The sequence below is a fragment of the Patagioenas fasciata genome, chromosome 8 (assembly GCF_037038585.1).
Source record: "Patagioenas fasciata isolate bPatFas1 chromosome 8, bPatFas1.hap1, whole genome shotgun sequence".
NCBI classification, from domain to species: Eukaryota; Metazoa; Chordata; class Aves; order Columbiformes; family Columbidae; genus Patagioenas; species Patagioenas fasciata.
This window is the reverse complement of record NC_092527.1, coordinates 12,111,927-12,130,641: the sequence shown is the minus strand read 5'-3', so window position 1 is coordinate 12,130,641 and position 18,715 is coordinate 12,111,927. Positions and strand designations below refer to the sequence as shown.

General features: G+C 36.8%; 1 protein-coding gene across 2 annotated transcripts in view; it reads left to right on the top strand.

The window, feature by feature from the left end:
- BICC1 (BicC family RNA binding protein 1) overlaps window positions 1–18,715 on the top strand; it is a 102,223-nt gene that overhangs the window by 66,218 nt on the left and 17,290 nt on the right. For both annotated transcript variants that reach the window (XM_071811713.1, XM_065843756.2), the window contains 7 exons: window positions 9,801–9,880; window positions 11,043–11,201; window positions 12,132–12,185; window positions 13,121–13,315; window positions 14,236–14,487; window positions 16,628–16,759; window positions 17,872–18,058. In XM_071811713.1, coding sequence (XP_071667814.1) covers window positions 9,801–9,880; window positions 11,043–11,201; window positions 12,132–12,185; window positions 13,121–13,315; window positions 14,236–14,487; window positions 16,628–16,759; window positions 17,872–18,058 — 1,059 coding nt within the window. The remainder of the gene's footprint in view (window positions 1–9,800; window positions 9,881–11,042; window positions 11,202–12,131; window positions 12,186–13,120; window positions 13,316–14,235; window positions 14,488–16,627; window positions 16,760–17,871; window positions 18,059–18,715) is intronic.

Sequence of the window (18,715 nt, the reverse complement as noted above, 5' to 3'; positions counted from 1 at the left end):
CTTCTGAGCTCTGTGTGCATGCACAGACAGCAACAAATGCTGGTTCTACCCAAAAAATGTAAAATCATTAATTGTATCACTCAAAGAAAGATATGTTTTTATGGTCACATTTCTGAATTATTTAAGGAAACAAATTCTAAGTAGCAAGGGAGCCAGCAGGTGGGCATGGTGCTTCTAGTAAACTTACGGCAGAGTGATTTGGTCTGTGTTTGTTCCTGGAACAAGAGTTGGAGCAATGTTTTGGCCTTTTTCTGTTTTTGACTAGGGCTTGCTCTGCTTGCAGGAGAGCAGCAATTTGCTTGTACTCAGGCAGATAAGGGAAAGCCAAAATACAAACAGAGTTGTAATATCAAGGGGATTATCAAGGGCCTCAATATCCACTGGGAGTGCTTGGCAGCACCTCTAGTAGAAACTGAAATTTCAGGCCCTGGAATGTAGTAATATAAGCTCTTATCATTGTAATTAAATTACCTGGAAGTAGAAATTTGCCAGAATCATTCAGCAAAAACTGGAATTAGCTGACTTATTGGATTTTTAGGAACTTCTAGCCATTAGCAGATACCTTGTGATGTGCTGCTTACTGCGTTTACATGTAAACTATAGACTGACATAGTCTTCCACGCTGTGCTCCTTTTATTTAAACCCAATTTTGGGGCACACAAAAAGCATTTTAGCAGAACGGCTGCTGAAATTCACATCACACAGATGCTCAACAGGCATTTTAATTTTCTAGATGCGAGTTTTGCTATTGGTCTAATACTGCAGAGAGACAGGTAGAAGAGACGCAGAGAAAATTCATCCGAGAACAGCACAGGGATTGTTTCCTGGTTTCAAAGACAACACCTGACAGCTTTCGGGTGGTTTTTTAAGCATATCATAAAGAAATTACTCTTACACAGGAGCAGTGTGGGTAGTGTGTTGTTTACTTGCTCTGAAACCCTCCCTGAAATAAGAAGCAGAAGCTTTTAAGTAGGTCAGTGTCCTTCAGCAGATGAAGGTTCGTTTCCCTGATAACCACAAACTGCCAGTCATTATGGAGAAAATAATTTAGTATCTGCAAATAAGAATAACCTTTTAATGTAAGGTATACAATGGTTACAGAGCCATATGGATGTTACCGTACTAGAAGTTGAGAAATTGGAGCTTATTATATGATTAAAATGTGTAAATCAGTGTTTGCATCAAAAATCACTTGTAAAAAAAGCATCCAGAAGTTTTCAACAGTCATAAATACTTGCCACTAGTTGTCATTTTCTTGATTAGATGCATCACAAATTGATTTAGAAGAAAGATGGTAACACTACTTCTCCTATCTGCTTGTTCTTTCTTCCTTACAACCTGCACAGCAGTAGTGCATGGATTAAGCTATTACATTGCCATGCTGTCTTCAGAAAAATAAAACAAGGGGAGGGGTGCAACTTGTGCTTTTAAAAAAATACTACTAAAAATAATCTTGTTCAATGAATGGCAGAAATGCAGAAACTAATCGTTAACAATCGGGGCAATTTTGTGCACTTAATATTATCATAATTTCATAATATCTATTAAAATCTAACATTTCAAACCTGATATATATAAAAGTGATCTTTCTGTATTAAAAAAAAAAAAAACTGTCGCCTTTATAGCTTCATAAAGAGTGAAGGAAGTTTTTCTTCCATAGTATCTCTCTATTGCAAGCAATGTTATTTGTATCTGGTAGAGGTAAAGATGAAGCAGGCAGTGAGTATGATCTGCTTGCACTCAGGTTCTCTTTCGTAAGAGACCATTAAACCACTATTAGACTCTGTAGGATTACTGAGCAATAAGTGAATGACTTTTCAAAATACACAGGTGTTATTTTTATTATAGGTAAGAAAAAGCACGTACTGTTCAAGATGAGTAACAAAGGTCTGTTAGAGCTCTAAACTCAGTCTTTACCAATGGTTCACTAGAATGCAAATAGTAAAATCATCCAATGGAGCTTTTTTGCTTGGTGTTTGCAATATTTTTTGCTCAGATCTTCCTATTGACATTGCACTGGCCAGAAATATCCCTCTACCACCTGCCAATTGGTCATGTATAACCATTCCTATTCCATATGGGCATCTCCGCTCTGGGGTGCTCTGTTCCTCTGTGGGGTGTTCCAAATTTGTGTTGTGTTCATTGCGCCTCATCTTTACTTGGCGGCTGATTAAGCGCTTTATGTTGGACATTTCTAGCCATTATGTTTGGGCTGGGGTGGGAAACTGAGAGGCAAATACATTCATAATGTATGGTCTGACTATGCCTTGTTGTAACTTGAAATAAGAATAATTTTCAAGTACTTCATGTAGCTGGTGCTTCCTGGTTAGCTCTCAAGAGGGTTATATGGATGTTTCTCTATTGGACTCTTTCTCTTTGTTTAAAAACAGAGACAAAGCCAACAAAAAAAGGCAGTTCACTACATTCAGCAGAAACACAGTTGAAATAAGAACATGTAAAATTAAAACAATCCAGGAAAGGGAAATCTTTATGGGGAGAATCCTTTTTACTCTGTAAGTGTGATACTAAAGCAGAGAAAATAATAGACTATTTGTAATCAAAACTAAAATCATTATGCTTAGCTGTCTTTGGCTTTAGTCACCAGGTGTCTGATGTCCTGTCAAGAACCAGCTCTTTTGATCTTTCTGCTAAGGTTTCATTTCATACTGATGCTCGGAGGACAGTTCTGTTTGTTCTGTTCCCTCAGGTGTGTGTAGTGCAGAGGTCTTTGCTGCCAACCAGCTGCATCTTCCTGTTCCAGACAGAGAACTAATGTGTTCCAGTGGCTGTAAAAAAACAGCTCAGGTGATAGAATACAGTGGGTTGGAGCAGTAAGACATGAAAAGGCACAGCAGTGACCGGGGAGCATGAAGATGCGAAGTAAGCACAGTTGGAGTTGGGTGTGGGACAATTTGAGAAGAAGGTCGAGCCTCAGGCACCCATTTAGGCTCATGAGTCAGATGTTATGATGTTTTTTATTTAGCAAAACACAGCCACAATGATTTTGCAAATGTGTGTGTAAGAAACTAAAATGATCTTGAGGCTTATGCATCACAATTTGAACCTTGAATGTGAGTCTGCATGCAGTGAAGATAGAATGGTGTTGTTTTTTTATAGCAATGTTATGGGGTTTTTTTTTTTAATCCTCTATGAAGTTGATCTTCTAATACTATAGTTTTTCTCTTCTCTTTCTTCCTTTTTTCTGTTTCCCAGGCATTGTGGTTCTGTTTGTGTTTTGAGATACAATGGTAACAGACTTTTAAATAATGAACTGTGAATGCGTTGGTTCCATGCTGAAAAAAATATGACATAACAGGCTGTGTCCTGCTGAGAGATTGACTTGCTTTGGGTGGCTGCTCAGGCAAGACGCTGAAGAACAACTGTCAAGAAGTAGCAAAATTGCGGCATGGCATGTGCCTTTTAGTGTCTGAATGCATTTGTAATATGTCCCTAATGACATTTTTTAGAAAATAAAAAAAAGGAATTTAAGCTAATTGTGGTGGTAAGATGCTGAAATGGTGTAACTGAACTGGAGTCTCTGGGTGATTACAATTAATTCATTCTCATTTCTTCTTTTCAGGTTTTCTTCTTCTCCATCTTGGCCTTCCCTTTCTCCCTTCAAATCTGGTCACTCTTCTGTTTAAATTGCCATGTGTTCTGTTACCTCTTCCTTGTCTTGCCTCTTTGCTTATGCTTAAAAGAAGTCTTTCCAGCTTCGTTTCCTCTATCACTGAGTCCAACATCCAGTCATCAATAGTTTATTTCTCCAAAAATAATAAGTTGTACAGGTAATCTATTTTTTTTAAAGCTCCTCTGGTGTTTCTGGTGAATTTTCACTGAATTCTGAGCATTCTAAACACTAGTTTTCGATGTTCTGCTGTGATGCGTCAAGGCTGCTAAGAGACCCAAATGTGTGGGGTTCAGCTATGATTTGATATACAAATGCACCTCATTTTATTTATTTTCATTTGTGAGGCTACATCAAACAGATACTTCACTTTAAGTAGCTGTTTTAGTTCAAGTAGCCTGTTAACATGTTTTAAAGTGTTCTTTTGAACTACGCTGTGAAATCTTCAGGAAACAAGGTTCTTTTCTGTGCCCTACCACATGTTGCATGGCATTTCTTTTGTTTTGTGAGTGTGTAAGGTCGATGTTTTACCCAGTCTCTGCTTTGTGAATGCCTGTGTTTGTCTATGTATGTATATCTGCATATACATGAATTTTTATAAATGGTGGAGAGAAGTAAAGAGCGGATAGTAGGCTTCACCGTCATACAGTTGTTAGAGTGCTGCATTGAACGCAATGCTCCGATATTAATAGTCTTGAGGTGACTATGTAACAACAATTAAAATGTGAAAAGAGCAAAGGATTACATTGTAAACTGCTCTCCCTGGAGCTGTGGCAGAAGCAGCGCAACAAGTGTTAACTTGTTCTCAGCTTTCTTCTCATATTCTGAGTAGAACAGAAATTCTTCTGAAGATGGCTTGGAGTTGGATGCCAGTAAGGGGAGAAGTCAAGAGTTAAAAAGGTCTGAGAAGGCAAAGAGCCTTTCAAATGCTGGGCACACACATAGGCAGTAGCTCTGGCTCTTCTGAAGGACTTTTGTAATCAGCTGTTTGTCCACAAGAAACAAATCCCATCCAATGCCCAGAGCCTCAGGATATGTCTACTCTGAAGACACTATTAATTGCTTGCTGCCCATGTTGAGTTTTGTGATGCTTTGGGTTGGCTTTTGATCATGCCCAAGTTAACTGCTTTAAATCAGACTGCAGCATCATCACCATTTCTTAAGGATATTTCAACTACCGAAAAAAAAACCTGCCACCACACCAAACCTGAAGCAATAAGCCCCATGTTGTTGAGTCTGAGGATACACAGTGAGTCTGCAGGAGGAAACGGCTCGTTGCATTCTGTCTTAATACACAAGTATTTTTTTTTCTTCTCTATTCTAGATACTGTGAGGTGAAGTAAGAGAGGATGAGAAATCTTTTAAACTGATAAGCCAACAGCAAGAAGTGCCCGAGTGACAAATTTCCTTTCTTATTCGATCAAGTTGTTTTGCATATGCCCTTAGTCATGAGCATTTGCTGCATGCTTTTAGCCTAATGCTGCTTTTCCGTGGGAATAGATGGAGCCTTTTTCAAGTCTGTCTCGTTTATCATCAATTATCATCAATCCATGTAGTTTGGTCATTGAATATCTGCTGTAACAATGGTACACGCAGTACTTCCTAATTTATTTAAATGCATTAAATAAATTGTTTTCCCTTTTTCCATATTAATAGGAAGTCCTGCTTGACCTTTTTGATTATTTCACTTTTTCTGTAGACCTATGTTTGACCTTGTTGTAGTGTGAATAATGTACTTGCTCTTTGAGTGGAAAACGTACCAAGTTATATGTATTCATGCGGCTTTCTCTTTTTATTTTAACTTCTCATATAGCTTAGTGTGTTTTTGTGTTTTCTGCCCAGTTGTCTCACTGTTTTTAGACCAGTGTTATTGCTATAACTTAAGTGTGTTCATGCTGTAAACAATCTAGGTGTGTAGCTGTGCTCTAAAGAGACATTAAATGTAATGTCTGATTTGCAGGAGAGACCTACACAGTTAAATGTGTTAATTACTTGAAATACTTCTTGCCTGGCAAAAGTTCAGTATAGATGCATTTACACTGCAAGAAATGTCTTCTTGCTCGGAGGAATTTTATTTTGTTTACTGAAATGTTGCACACAATAGTAGCAAAAAAGCTGGAGGCTTGCTGATGTAGCTATGGACAAAGGCTGAGGAGGGGGAAGCTCTGCCAAAGTGTGGAGTGAGGAATTTGTGGATAGGAGCAATAAAAGGCCACTTCAAGGCAGGAGTCTGGCAAAATGAAGACTGTTGAGAAAAAATTTCAGCGTTTTCTGTTGTGTAACTTCAGCTTTCTATTTTATGTAAATATTCTCCCATTCTTGAGAAGGGGTGGGGGGAGAGAAACCCAGTCTGTTAAAATTGAATTTATCTTTTCTTAGGGAAGAAGAAAATGCCCATCGAAGTCAATTAAAAGATAGATTACTACACAAGGGTTTTTTTATATTTTGCAAGACACTGCTGCAGTTTTTTCTTATGAGTTAAACTCTTTCCCAGCTTCTGATGCTGCACTTGCATTTGGAGCGTGAGTGCCTTATATGCTTTTAGCACACAGATTTCTTCTGAAACTCTTTTCTCTGTTTGCAAATAGTTTTTAAAGCTTTGCCTCATGTTCTTCATTCATGGTAGGCATCTGTTCTTTGCCGTAACTCCAGTTTAATTAAAGTATAATTACAAAAAAATTGTGCATTGTGCAGGTGCTATGGTCAGCCAGGTCAGCCTAGATACTGACTGGAGGGTGATCTTATGCTTATCTGTACAGACAGTACTATGCGTACATTACACCTCCCATACCTTTATGTTGGGCAGTCCACTTCAGACTTATAAGAGTGCTAATTGTCTTGTTTTGGACTTGGTTAAGAATGCATCATACCCTGTAGGGACTTCAAATACTAAATGTAGAGCTTTATACACTGCATATTTCTATCTTGGTACTAAGACAAGGTAGTAAATTTTTGCTAAATTAAACAATGTAACTGTAAATCCGTGGAATAAATAGTTCCACCTGGAAAGTAGGTGTCAGGGAAAAGCTTTACATTCAGCCCGGTAAATACAATAGCCAATAGTCACCGCTTGTCATACGCAAGTACTGAACACCCGAAGCTTGTGGTGCCAAGAAGTAACAAATTGTCTGGTACCATTTTTAATGTATTTGGCTCCTTATTGGTGGCAATGGTTTCAGAAAACATTTTGAAAGCTTGAGTCAACTGTTTTAGCTACTCCCTTGAATCGATGTGCAAAGATTTTACGTAGTCATTTCATTCCTACTCGAACAGAAATCCTGAAAGCGATCTTCAGATACTATCCAGTTCCATTCTTTTCCACAAAATACTTCATATTAACCAGAAAGCTGAAGGTAGACGCTGATTCCACCAGTGATGGGTTTCCTCTGTTTAGCAGACAGTGGTTTGAGGTCAAGTGCAGCCCGATCTGCACTGGGCTTCTGAGCAGTTTGGGACATGTTGCCTTCTGATTATGTCCTGGTAAATCCACCTGTGGTGCAGTGTTTGAAAACAGAAATGGAAATTGCTTGACTTTGAAAATAAGTAATTTAGCCAGGAGAGAGAGAAAAAACAACAACAAAACGCCCCCCAAAAAAACAAAACCAACACAAACAGCCAGCTTCTCTAACTTGTTTTCCTTAATGGTTTTGTCAAATCAGAGTATTTAGGGTTGGGCTCAGAAAAAGAGTTGGTAAAATAATAGGTGATTTCCTTAAGATATATGGACCTTCGTGAAAAATTAATACAAGAACCTGTAAGCCTGAGTGAAAACCATGGCACAAATCTGGGAGACTGAAGCTGCTGAACCTTTATAGCAGACAATTTTCCCTTTATCCACATTTTCCAGAGGAACTGCAATGCAAATGAAGCGATTCCGTAGAGGGGTGTATTTAAGAAATATAGGAGTCTGTAATACACAGAAAATCAGATTATATGATCTAATTGCCCCGCTGAATTTTTAAGCAGTTCCTGAAGGATCTGTTTGTTTGTTGGTTCAGTTAAGGAAGAATTCTGTGAACTTAAAAACAAGTTGCTTCATATCCATTACCAACCACTGTGTCATTGAGAAGAAGCCAAGTCAGGAGAGGGTATTTAAGACCAATTCAAAAGATTTCATAGTATGTTTTAGAATTGTCACTGGCGTCAGTGGATTCTCTTTTGCTTTGTGCATTCTTCTTTGCTTTTGTTTTTAAAGTGAGTAATTGAGCTCTTTTTCTGCTAAAGAACAAAGGGTAAATGTAGAAATACGGGATTTTTGCTGGAGCTGTCAGTATCAGCAAAAACTAGGAGTCCAACTGAGATGAGAAATGGAAAAAATAGATGTTATAAAATATATTTTCACCCACGGCTAAACAATTAATATTATGGAATAGCAGTAATCTTCTTCAGTACTAGTAGGATGCCAGGCTTATTTCAGATATTTTTCATACTTGTCACCAAATGCGTATTGAAATATAATGTTAACAAATATGTGAAAATCAACCCCAAAGTGGTGGCGGTCTGGATTTGTGTTGTTTCTGGTTGCCTCTAAAGACCCCTTGGAGCAGACATAGCGTGATAGAATCTGCTGCTGGGAATTGCTGCCTGCGACACCCACTTCAAATATCATTCGCAGCTTAAACACATTAGAACCACATGGCTTACTGTCAACTTTAAAAAAAAGAAAAATTGCCCTTAAGACTACTTTGCTTTTGTTTTTCTTTTTATAATTTACTTTGCTTCATTGTGAAAAGGCTGAAGCAGCAGATTTTTGGAGCTTCTGTACATTCCATGCATGTACCATGTTTTTGCAGCTACACTTTTTCCATTTTTAAAAATGGAATATATCTGTTTCTCAGAACTCAAAATGCTGCATTTTTGTTGACTTTCATGAAACTTGGCATTGAATCCTGTGTTCCTTCAAGATTTCTGTATCCCCAGACGAATGTGCTCAGAACTTCCCAGTGGTAAAGACTTTTTATTGTTGGAATGAAAAGAGTATCCAGACATGGCTTAAACACTTTCAATTTTCAATTGAGTACAACAGGTTTACAATCTGAAGTTGTTACTTGACATGTCTTCAGTAGTGATTTCAGGCACTGAGATGATGGGAAAGGCAGATATGTTGTGCTACAGCTATGTATTTTTCCTGCCATTGAGAATACACTTACTTTTATATACCCTAAGATGTATCTAGCTAGCTTAATCAATAAGATTAATTCCTTAGCCCTAAGAGGCTTTAGAGATTTTGTTTGTGAACAGTTCATCCTGTCACAGGGGAGAGAGCACTTGTTACCCACCAGAAGGACAGAGGACTCAGGGGCTGGGGCATTGTGGCACTTAATGCTTCTGGACACCAGATGGTGCTGCTAAACTATCGAATGTGTAATTTTCACACTTTTTTGAGTTACTGGTACCTGATTTATTTCCAAAGCCAGTTCTGTATTTTTCTGACCAGGTGTATATTCCAGGATACAGAACTGACCTGGTAGCTCAGCACAGCACTTTCTGCTGTTCAAGGATAATGGTCTGAAAAGTACAATATTAATTAAAGTGTGGTGTGGAGTCTATATTTTAGATCTCACTGGGCAATAGCTGCCATCAGCTGGTGTTCTTCCTAGGTCCAAAGCTTAGTGGCAAATTTCAGTGTTTATACTTGACACTTCAAAGATTTGACTTATTATTTCAGTGTAGTTTAAATTTGATTTGGTAACTTCAGTTTGAAAATGTCTCATGGAGGCACCTTTATTGCCAGCTTAAAGCTTCAAAGGATAGTTCTAGAGACAAATTAAAACTTAAATATAATGCAATTATTATGAGGGTGGGTTTGAGGATTTTTTTTTTCTAGACATTGTGTTAAGCTTGAATAAGGCTGCCAAAAATCTTCTACTTGTCCTCTATTAATATTTGTTTGAGAAGACGTGATGTCTTAGCTATGTAATTGCATTGCAAATAATGTTTGATACTGTGATGCACATTTGGCATTTGACTTTTATTTATTTTAGGTTCGTTATCTGTAACAAACTCATCTGGTATTCTTAACCGTGGGGCTGATGGGATGGAATGATATATTTGTTTTTTAGCTGAATCCCGAAGGGTAGTGGTACAGTTTATTGCTGAACTATAATGGATTCAGATATTTTTGATAGACGTTTTACTGTGTTTTTCTTACAAGTCTTTATATCTTTTATAGATCCCCATATTAAAGTCTCTGGAAAAAAGGAAAATGTTAAAGAAGCAAAAGAGAAAATCATGTCAGTCTTGGACACAAAAGTAAGAATGAACTTACTTAGAAAGGCACCTTAACTCCTAATTTTGTGGTGATATTGATCTCTTTAAATGGGTTAATCTAAACAGAGGATATTTATGGACACTCTGAAGCAAAGCCTCCAGTATATTCCTTCTGGAAGTCAATATTTGGGGAATACACACATATTTAAACATACAACAAGAAATACTTGCTTAAAGCACCTTTTCCAGGTCTAATTGTTAAAAGCATACATAGTTAGTTCACTAGCTTGGGTTTTTTACTTTAATTTGAAATACACAGCTTTGCTGCAAACAGTAAACTATACGGCCACTTCAGTGAACCTGAAGTTTTGGTTTTGCTTGAAATTCGATTTTGGGAGCATTCATGCGGTCCGATTTTTAACCGTTACTGTATTTCTGTACTCTGAAACATTGGGACCAGAATTTCTAAAATGTCTAAAAATTTTGGCCAGGGGTCTCATATGTTCCATCAGCTTTTCTTTTCAATAGCAAGTCTTTTGGAGCAGCATCTATGGCTTCCATGTAGTTGTATGTCACCTCGCTGATTCTCTCAACAGATTGCCAAAAGGAACACTGCAGTGATAAGCACAATTTTTTGAACAATATTAACAACATTGTTATGGCCTGATAACAATATAGCTTTTAAGAGCAGCTGAAGGCAGTGTTAATATCTTTTAAAAATTGATATAGCGGAAAAATGTAGTGCGTTTGTTAAAGGAGGAAAAAATTCTGCTGTTTTAGGTCCCATGGCTCTGTGATTTGCCAAAGTCGTCTTCATATGATGCTTTCTCATCAGACAGGGGTGTGTGAATGCAATTGAAATAACACAGAATTAAAATAAATTAGAATGGATTGCAAAAAGACATTTAAGTCACAGTTGATAAAAGCTAGGGCATGTTTTAAAAGCCTTAGACATTTTTTGAAGACGTATCTTTAGGATATTTATTTCCATGTTATTTCCAAATTGGAAAGAAAATGTGAATGTTTTAGCATCTGAGTATGATCCATATTAAAAAAAATGTTACTTGACTAGAAGTTAAGCCAGTTAAGCCTCTGCAAAAATACTTTGGAAATACAGTTTTGAATGTCATTTCTGAGCTTACACAACTCTAAAATAGTCAGGATTTATAGTGAACAAATCTAAAAATCAATGCTTGATTTCCAGAGCAATCGGGTAACCTTGAAGATGGATGTTTCACACACAGAACATTCTCATGTGATAGGGAAAGGTGGCAATAATATTAAAAAGGTGATGGAGGAAACAGGATGCCATATCCATTTTCCAGACTCAAATAGGAATAATCAAGCAGAGAAAAGCAACCAAGTAAGTATTTTTTAATACTTTAACTCATTTGTACTTTTAACTCATTTGTACTGTAATTCCTGAGAGTACAAAAAGTTTTTAAACATCTTTCATCAATTTGGATGTTTTGGGGACTGGTCAGTTTATGTTCAGGGAAATAGATTTTTAGTATTTATACTCGGTGGAAAGCACAGGACTTCCTAAGTGAGTCAATCTTTAAAAACAGATGGAAATAACTTGTGATGGCTCATGCATTAGAATAATTTTGAGCATACAGAAGTCAGCAACTTAAAGTGAATGGTAGAGAAGCAGGATGAAAAGTACTGCTTTTGTAAATTTTTTCCTGTTCAACACTTGACTTATTTAGCATATTGATTAATTTCTTGGTGCTTTTGGCTTATGGTGTAACTTAGTTGAAACCTAAACTTGGTGGATATCTAGCAAAAATGAATGTCCTGTTGTTAGAGTTCATCTTCATTAGAATTAATCATAGAACCCAAATTGTGCATCTTCTGTGATACTAATATTGCTGGAATGTTTGCTCTCAAGTTTTTTACCAGCATATTTTGAATTCCCTTGTGTGCATCCCAGTGGCTGCTGAGCAAATTATAAGTAATTTCAAAACATTCAAGAAAACCTATAGCTGCTGATTATTAGCATTGAGCATATGTATACAGTATTTTATGCCAACAACTGTATTGTTTGATGCATCAATTTTTTCCAGTTGCTTAAGCCTATGTAACCTAAAATTCTATCATATTCATAGATTGTCTTTAAACTGGTTTTCATGTTCAGGTGCTGCTTAGAGAACATATTAGGATGTCAGCAAGTGTGTAATACGTAGTGATTTTTTTAAATTATTTTTTTCTTAGAACACAGGTGTCTAAATAGCATTTCCAGTGCCTCATTTGAAAATGTGATGGTATGTTTTCTATATTCTTGCTCTTCCAGGTGTCTATTGCAGGACAGCCAGCTGGAGTGGAGTCTGCAAGAGTTAGAATTCGGGTAATAGTCTATTTCAGTATAGTGTTCCCTTGAAAACACCTGAAAGGGAGAAAAATATGTAGTTTTGAAAACCCTAGGGTTGTCTGGCTCTGTCTTATGATAGCAGGAATATAGGAACAATGTGAGTATCCATGTGAGTAAAATGCAAAGGGTGTTACAAAAACAGTGATTCATGTTTTGGCCAAATTTTTAACTAGCCCAAGGTGGATCCTGAACATGAAGTCTACAGTGTGAGTGAGATGTAAAGCATCCCATACTGTGTCTGAAATTGTATCTTAACTTACCCTCCACAGATCACCTGCAGAAGCTCAGGTATTCGGTGTGAATCTAGGACTTAGGAAAGGCAATAGCTGTCTTTTTAATTTTAACCATTTTCATGTATAATTTCTGTAAATAATTGGTGGAATTCAGTTTTCTTTTCCGCTCGTAGCACTTTTCTATCTTTACCTTCTAGTTCTGATTTGTATGTCTATTTTGGCATGGATAAAAAGAAATCTAAAAAAATTACAAATGCTTTTTCACAATGTTTGTAGTCAGGTATGTCACACAACTTTGGTCTTGACAGTCATGAAAGAATCAGATGTTTACGTAGCTTTGAAGCTGACTTATTTGATATTGACTCATTTGTAGGTCTGCATGTCTTAAGTGTGGGAAATTACCTGGCTTTATTGTTGCTACATAGTTGCCAAAGATCTTACTGTTTTGGTAAAAAGAGGAAATGAAAAACAAAATAAAGCCCATTGAAACAAACAAGTCTTGTGTCCGTTGAAAAGTCAGTGCCTTTTTCCAACTCAAGATATATCTTTATCAATGAACCTTGGGCAGAAGATGTATGATGTCAATTTAATCTCTGAGCAATATGATTCAGTAATAAAATTGTAGCTTTAGTGGGTATGATTTTGGTTTTCAATATTTGCTTTTCAATGTTTTTGTAGGAGCTGCTTCCATTGGTACTCATGTTTGAACTGCCTATTGCTGGAATTCTCCAACCAATCCCAGATCCTAATTCTCCCACAATTCAGCATATATCTCAGACATATAATATTTCAGTTTCTTTTAAACAACGCTCTCGAATGTATGGTGCTACAGTCATTGTCAGAGGGTCACAAAATAACACAAGTGCTGTGAAGGTAATGTGTTTGAAGTAGGTGTCTGCATGTTGTAAATATAATCATAGTTTAGTTACCTAAAAACTGTACTGCTGTTATATCCTACCTCATCAGCAGATGGTATTGTATAATCACTTGGAAGCCTGAGGGTTTGGGATTTTTTAAAACTTAACTGGTGTAGGTGAAGTGTAAACCTGCCTAGAAAATAGATCTAAGTTTAGAGTTTAGCATTGTTTGTGCAAAGCTTTTAATCTGGTTTTAATCTCTTGCACATCTGTTCAGGTTTTCAGCCATTCAGAAATGTATGCTATTCTTACTTATATTTTAATTAAAATTAAATTATTTTTTTTTTAAAAGAGAATTCTTTATGCTTTGATCTTCTCAGCATGACCTCAAATATATAACCCAACAGTCAGTGAAACTGGTCTTGTGAGGCCAGATTTGGGAAATGTGAAATTGACAGTCAAGTAAAGGAACTGCCATGAGCCCATTTATCTTAATAAACCAAAAAAAGCTTCCTTGTTAACAACTGGCAGTGAGACAGATTGATATGGTCTCAGATGGGTGTATCTCAACACAGTAAGAACATCGTAGGCCAAGATTGAAAGACAGATTTTGCAAATATACGTACCCAAATAAATCTCTATCAACTTTTTTATTGTTGTGTGTGGGCACAGGAGGTCTTCTGGGTCCACACCATTTGCCATAGTCTTACTGCCTTTTACAATGGCAACGAAACACATCATTTGGTCATAAAACGGGAATAGTGGATAGAGTTAAGTCCATCTGTTACCTTTAACAAATCAATCATGTTTGTTTGGTTTTTTTTACCAAAACGACTTTATTTACATTGAATGTGGAATGCATGACAAGTAGGGAAATGTTGTTTTGTGTGCTTGTGAGCACTGTTTCTTTCATGGGATTTTTGCATTTCCCCACAGGAAGGAACAGCCATGCTGTTAGAACACCTGGCTGGGAGCCTGGCCTCTGCAATCCCTGTGAGCACACAACTTGACATCGCAGCGCAGCATCATCTCTTTATGATGGGGCGGAACGGCAGCAACATCAAGCACATCATGCAGAGGACTGGTGCGCAGATCCACTTCCCTGACCCGAGTAACCCACAGAAGAAATCCACTGTCTACCTCCAGGGCACAATTGAGTCTGTCTGTCTTGCCAGGCAATATCTCATGGTAAATAATTTCCATGAAACTTGCTTGAGAAAAATGGCATATTATAGAAAATACACTCTTATATAATATACAGTCATGATATTTCTGGGTCAAACGTAAGTTAGCCTTAGAGAGGAAGGATTACTACTCAGATTGCAAAAGGCTGATTCAGTTGAGTGCTCTATTTTTGTCAGTGATTTTGGAGTGTTTGTAGTTATCTAAAATATTTGTAGTCTCTGGTATCATGATTTTAAAAATTACTTTGGTACCATAAGTGCAACAAAATCAATTTAAATTTATTGTAACAATACTCTTCTGAGTAGAAGGCAGGTTTTTGGAGGGTTTTGTTGTTGTTGGGTGTTGGGTTGGTCGTTTTGTTCTGCCCACCTGACTTTTCCATGTTTGTCAGGTAAGTAGGTTTCTTTTGGGAGGAAGTGGCAGGAATTCCTTAGTTCCTTTGTAGGCAAAATTTTAAGGACACTGGGGAACGATAGGAAATTACTGATTCTGCAGTCTCTTCTTTCTAGTACCATACCATCAGTACTTACAAGGCCTTTTATAAAAATAACTCTGATGATTAATATTATTATTTGTACAGATTTTTTGTTATATTAGTCTTTAAGCTTTGCAGGCATTGTTGTAGTACTAATGTTTGTACACAGATTTTTATACATATTGATATTTATGAACCAAACATGGGAGGGCTGGACTCAAATCCAGTGCAAAGCTGGTATCAGGATAAACCATGATACTATTGAATTCTGGAAGTCCATGTCGCTCTTACATTTCACTGTGCCTTGCTGTGTAGTGGAAAATAAAAACATGGTGTCTTTCTGTTTATGGAGTTATATTCATGGTTATTATGTTCTAGGATATTGTCGTCTGTAAAAATGAAGAGAGAACCTCATGTGTTTCCTAGGTTAGGTTTAAGCTGTGCTTTTCTGGAGGTTCATGAACTAGAGGGAAATGTGAACAAGTTATATGAACATTCAAGTACACCTTTACTCTAGAAACTTAGGAGAGGGACATTTTTTTAAATACTCAAATTCAATTTATTACTAAACACATCAGTACAGTTTAGTGTGCCACATCACATCCACTATATCCCCCTTTAAGAACTACTCACCAGGATACTTGGTCTGTTTCATCTCGCAGGCTTTTTATGTCCTGAAACCGTTGTTTCCAGTTTTTTAGATAAAACAAGTATTAAAAGCAAACTTTGGAAAGAAGGAATATACCTCCTTAAATAATAAAAAAATGAAGGGCCGAGGGACGAAGTAACTAACCAGATAAAAATCTACCTCCGATTCCTGACTTAATAAAACCATTATTTCTCAGTTTTAGATAAAAACACTTAAATATGTTGGCCATGCTGAGACCTACACACAGACAGCCAGCTGCAGTTGTTCTCAGCTGCTTCTTTTGAAATACATTTCACTTGATTTGTTTTCTTCTTGGCCTTTGTTCAGTGGGATGAGGTTCTTGACTTTGCACAAGGCAATCTAGTAATTTCTAGATATCCTGTGACCATCAAGTTTTTTGTTGTTTCTTGGGTTTGGGCTTTTTATAGGGACATGCTTCTTATGTCAAGTTTTAGAATTCCAAGTGTTTCAGAGATGTCATATATGTCACTGGAAAATCCTTGTATAGCTGAACTAGGGCAGGGGAAGAGAAAGGTGAAAGTTAAGACCTGGGCAATGGTGACTTTCAGATAAACTTTAAGAGTTGTTTCCTTATCTCAAACGTAGTTTAATTTGAGCTGTTTGAGTATATGGGAGTCCTGCTATGAATTCCTGACAATATTTTGCTCTAATTTAATAGATAATAGTGGTTTCTATATTTGAATCCTACAGGCACCTCGTAAGTCTGTATGAATAGCTAGTGCGGGGTGCAAGTGTGCTGATGGGAATGTCAAATATTCAACAAGTTGTTTCAGCCTTATGCCACAAAACCGTTCAGAACCCCAGGGTAGAAAGATATACCTGTATTCTTATATGCAAGGAAATGGCTTTACTTAAAATTTCATCCTCGTTAATTTTTCTGAAATTACTGTATTACAATGTACACAGCTTACAATCACTGTATTTCAGTTTCAGTTAGTTGCTAACTTTTTCATGGGAAAGGGGTAGATTATGTTTTATGAATTTTTGTGTCTTTTCAGGGTTGCCTTCCTCTTGTGCTCATGTTTGATATGAAGGAAGAAATTGAAGTAGAACCACAGTTTATAACACAGTTAATGGAGCAGTTAGATGTCTTCATAAGCATTAAGCCGAAGCCAAAGCAACCAAGCAAGGTTGGTGAAAAGCTTATATATTCATTTTAGACTTTCATGACAACTTTTCAGAGCTGATGAGTTGACATGTCTACTCCTCCTTTCTAACTTAATGGGTCTTAAACTTGTAAGAGGCATTAATATTTTCTGTTGTAACATTTAAACTGATATTTCGAACAGCTCTCCTTTATGGTAACTTGAGTTTCATTAAATATATGACAATACAGAGACTAACTTTTGTATGGAATATACTGCTAAAAGAATTAAATTGTGAGGAGAAATGTATCTGACTAGAACCACTCTTGATTTGGTTTTAGAGAAAATAATCTTAAATTGTAGCTCCCCCATGTAGCTTCAGTTTGCGTTAGCAATCAGAATTAAACAAAAAAATATGCCCGTGAGAAAAGTCTCTGTTCTACACAAGATGTTGAAAAGAACCACAAGAAACAGAATTTTAAAAATTCTTTAATGGGAGATGTTCATTGTGAAATACTCAGGCAACTATGGACAGGCAATTCTCACAGCTATCTGTGTGGTTGTACATAATGCCATAATGGGCAAAAACCTCAAAATATTAAATGAGCATTCCATTGTGCCACTATGTAAGCTTCTTTGTGTAGGGATTATAGAAAAATCAATACAAAGAAACATGATGTAGAGAATGTACAAGAAAAAAGTAATGGCTTTTGTAATTTAATTTTCCAGACATTTGTTACTTTATTCTCAGCTATGAATTTTATAGCTGAATTAAATATGAAAAACTTTTTTGTCCGCTTTGAGGTATTAGACCGCTGGTAAGAGAAGAGTAGATTGTTATTATTGATTCACATCTCTAGATCTTGGGGCGCTTGAGGTTTGATATACCAAGTAACACCAAGGTACAATAATTATTACTTTTTTCGAACACAAAGGTCTTTCTTCGATATCATTATCAAGTGCACACAGTATCCTGAAAGTTACCATCGAGGCCACTGAATTTGAATAGTTGTTAATGGACCTTATCTCACACTGCTGTTTCTGATAGCTGTTAAGGAGTAGTAAGAAGAATTGTGTGTTGCAGATCCATGTTATGTAGTTACTACTCATTGTTTCTTCTTGTTTGTTTGGGTTTTTCTTGTTTTCTTTCTCTACAGTCTGTGATTGTAAAAAGTGTTGAACGAAATGCTTTAAATATGTATGAGGCACGGAAATGTCTCTTGGGACTTGAAAGCAGTGGAGTCACCATAGCGTCAAATGCCTCAACAGTCTCGTGCCCTGTTGGTTTGTCTTGTCCTGGTTTGGATATCTTGTCCTCAGCGGGACTGGGACTCACTGGGCTTGGTATGCATTATATTCTTTATATGCTTTTTTTAATATATATATATATATATATATATATATATATATATATATATTTGTTTGAAACATAGTTCACTTGTACTGGAAAAAAGGACCAGATGTGTGCTTTGCATAAGGAATCAAGTTAAAGCATTAGAGAATTCCAAAAGCATCTGGCCTTTCAAAGGCTTGTTGTAAAACTTCCTCCCAGGCTTTCGAAATCAGCCTTGACTCATCTCTGTAGAAAATGCTCCTCCGGCAGCTCTCAAAGTGCTTGGCTCAAAGTGCAAGGGAGGGATGTGCAGGTGAAGTAGGACATTACTTTTACAACTTTCAGAAGAATCTCTTTAAAATGAAATTTCTTTCTTTGGCAATATTGTGATGTCTGGGGCTGTGCCAAATTTGGGTAGGTACCTAAGCCTGTCAACACTACTGTGAAAGGTAACATAGCTAACACCAAATTCCATTTCTGGCTGTACCTCACTGGCACTGAGGGAAGCACATGCTACTAGTTTAGACCTTACTTATCAGTATAAAATTTTGGACAGAAATGCGTAAGCTTTCTGTCTTAAAGTAATTATACGGGAGAAGTGCATAGTCCAGACTGGAATTACCACATTATTTTTAAGCTTCACAAATACCCTATTATCAGAAGTAAAA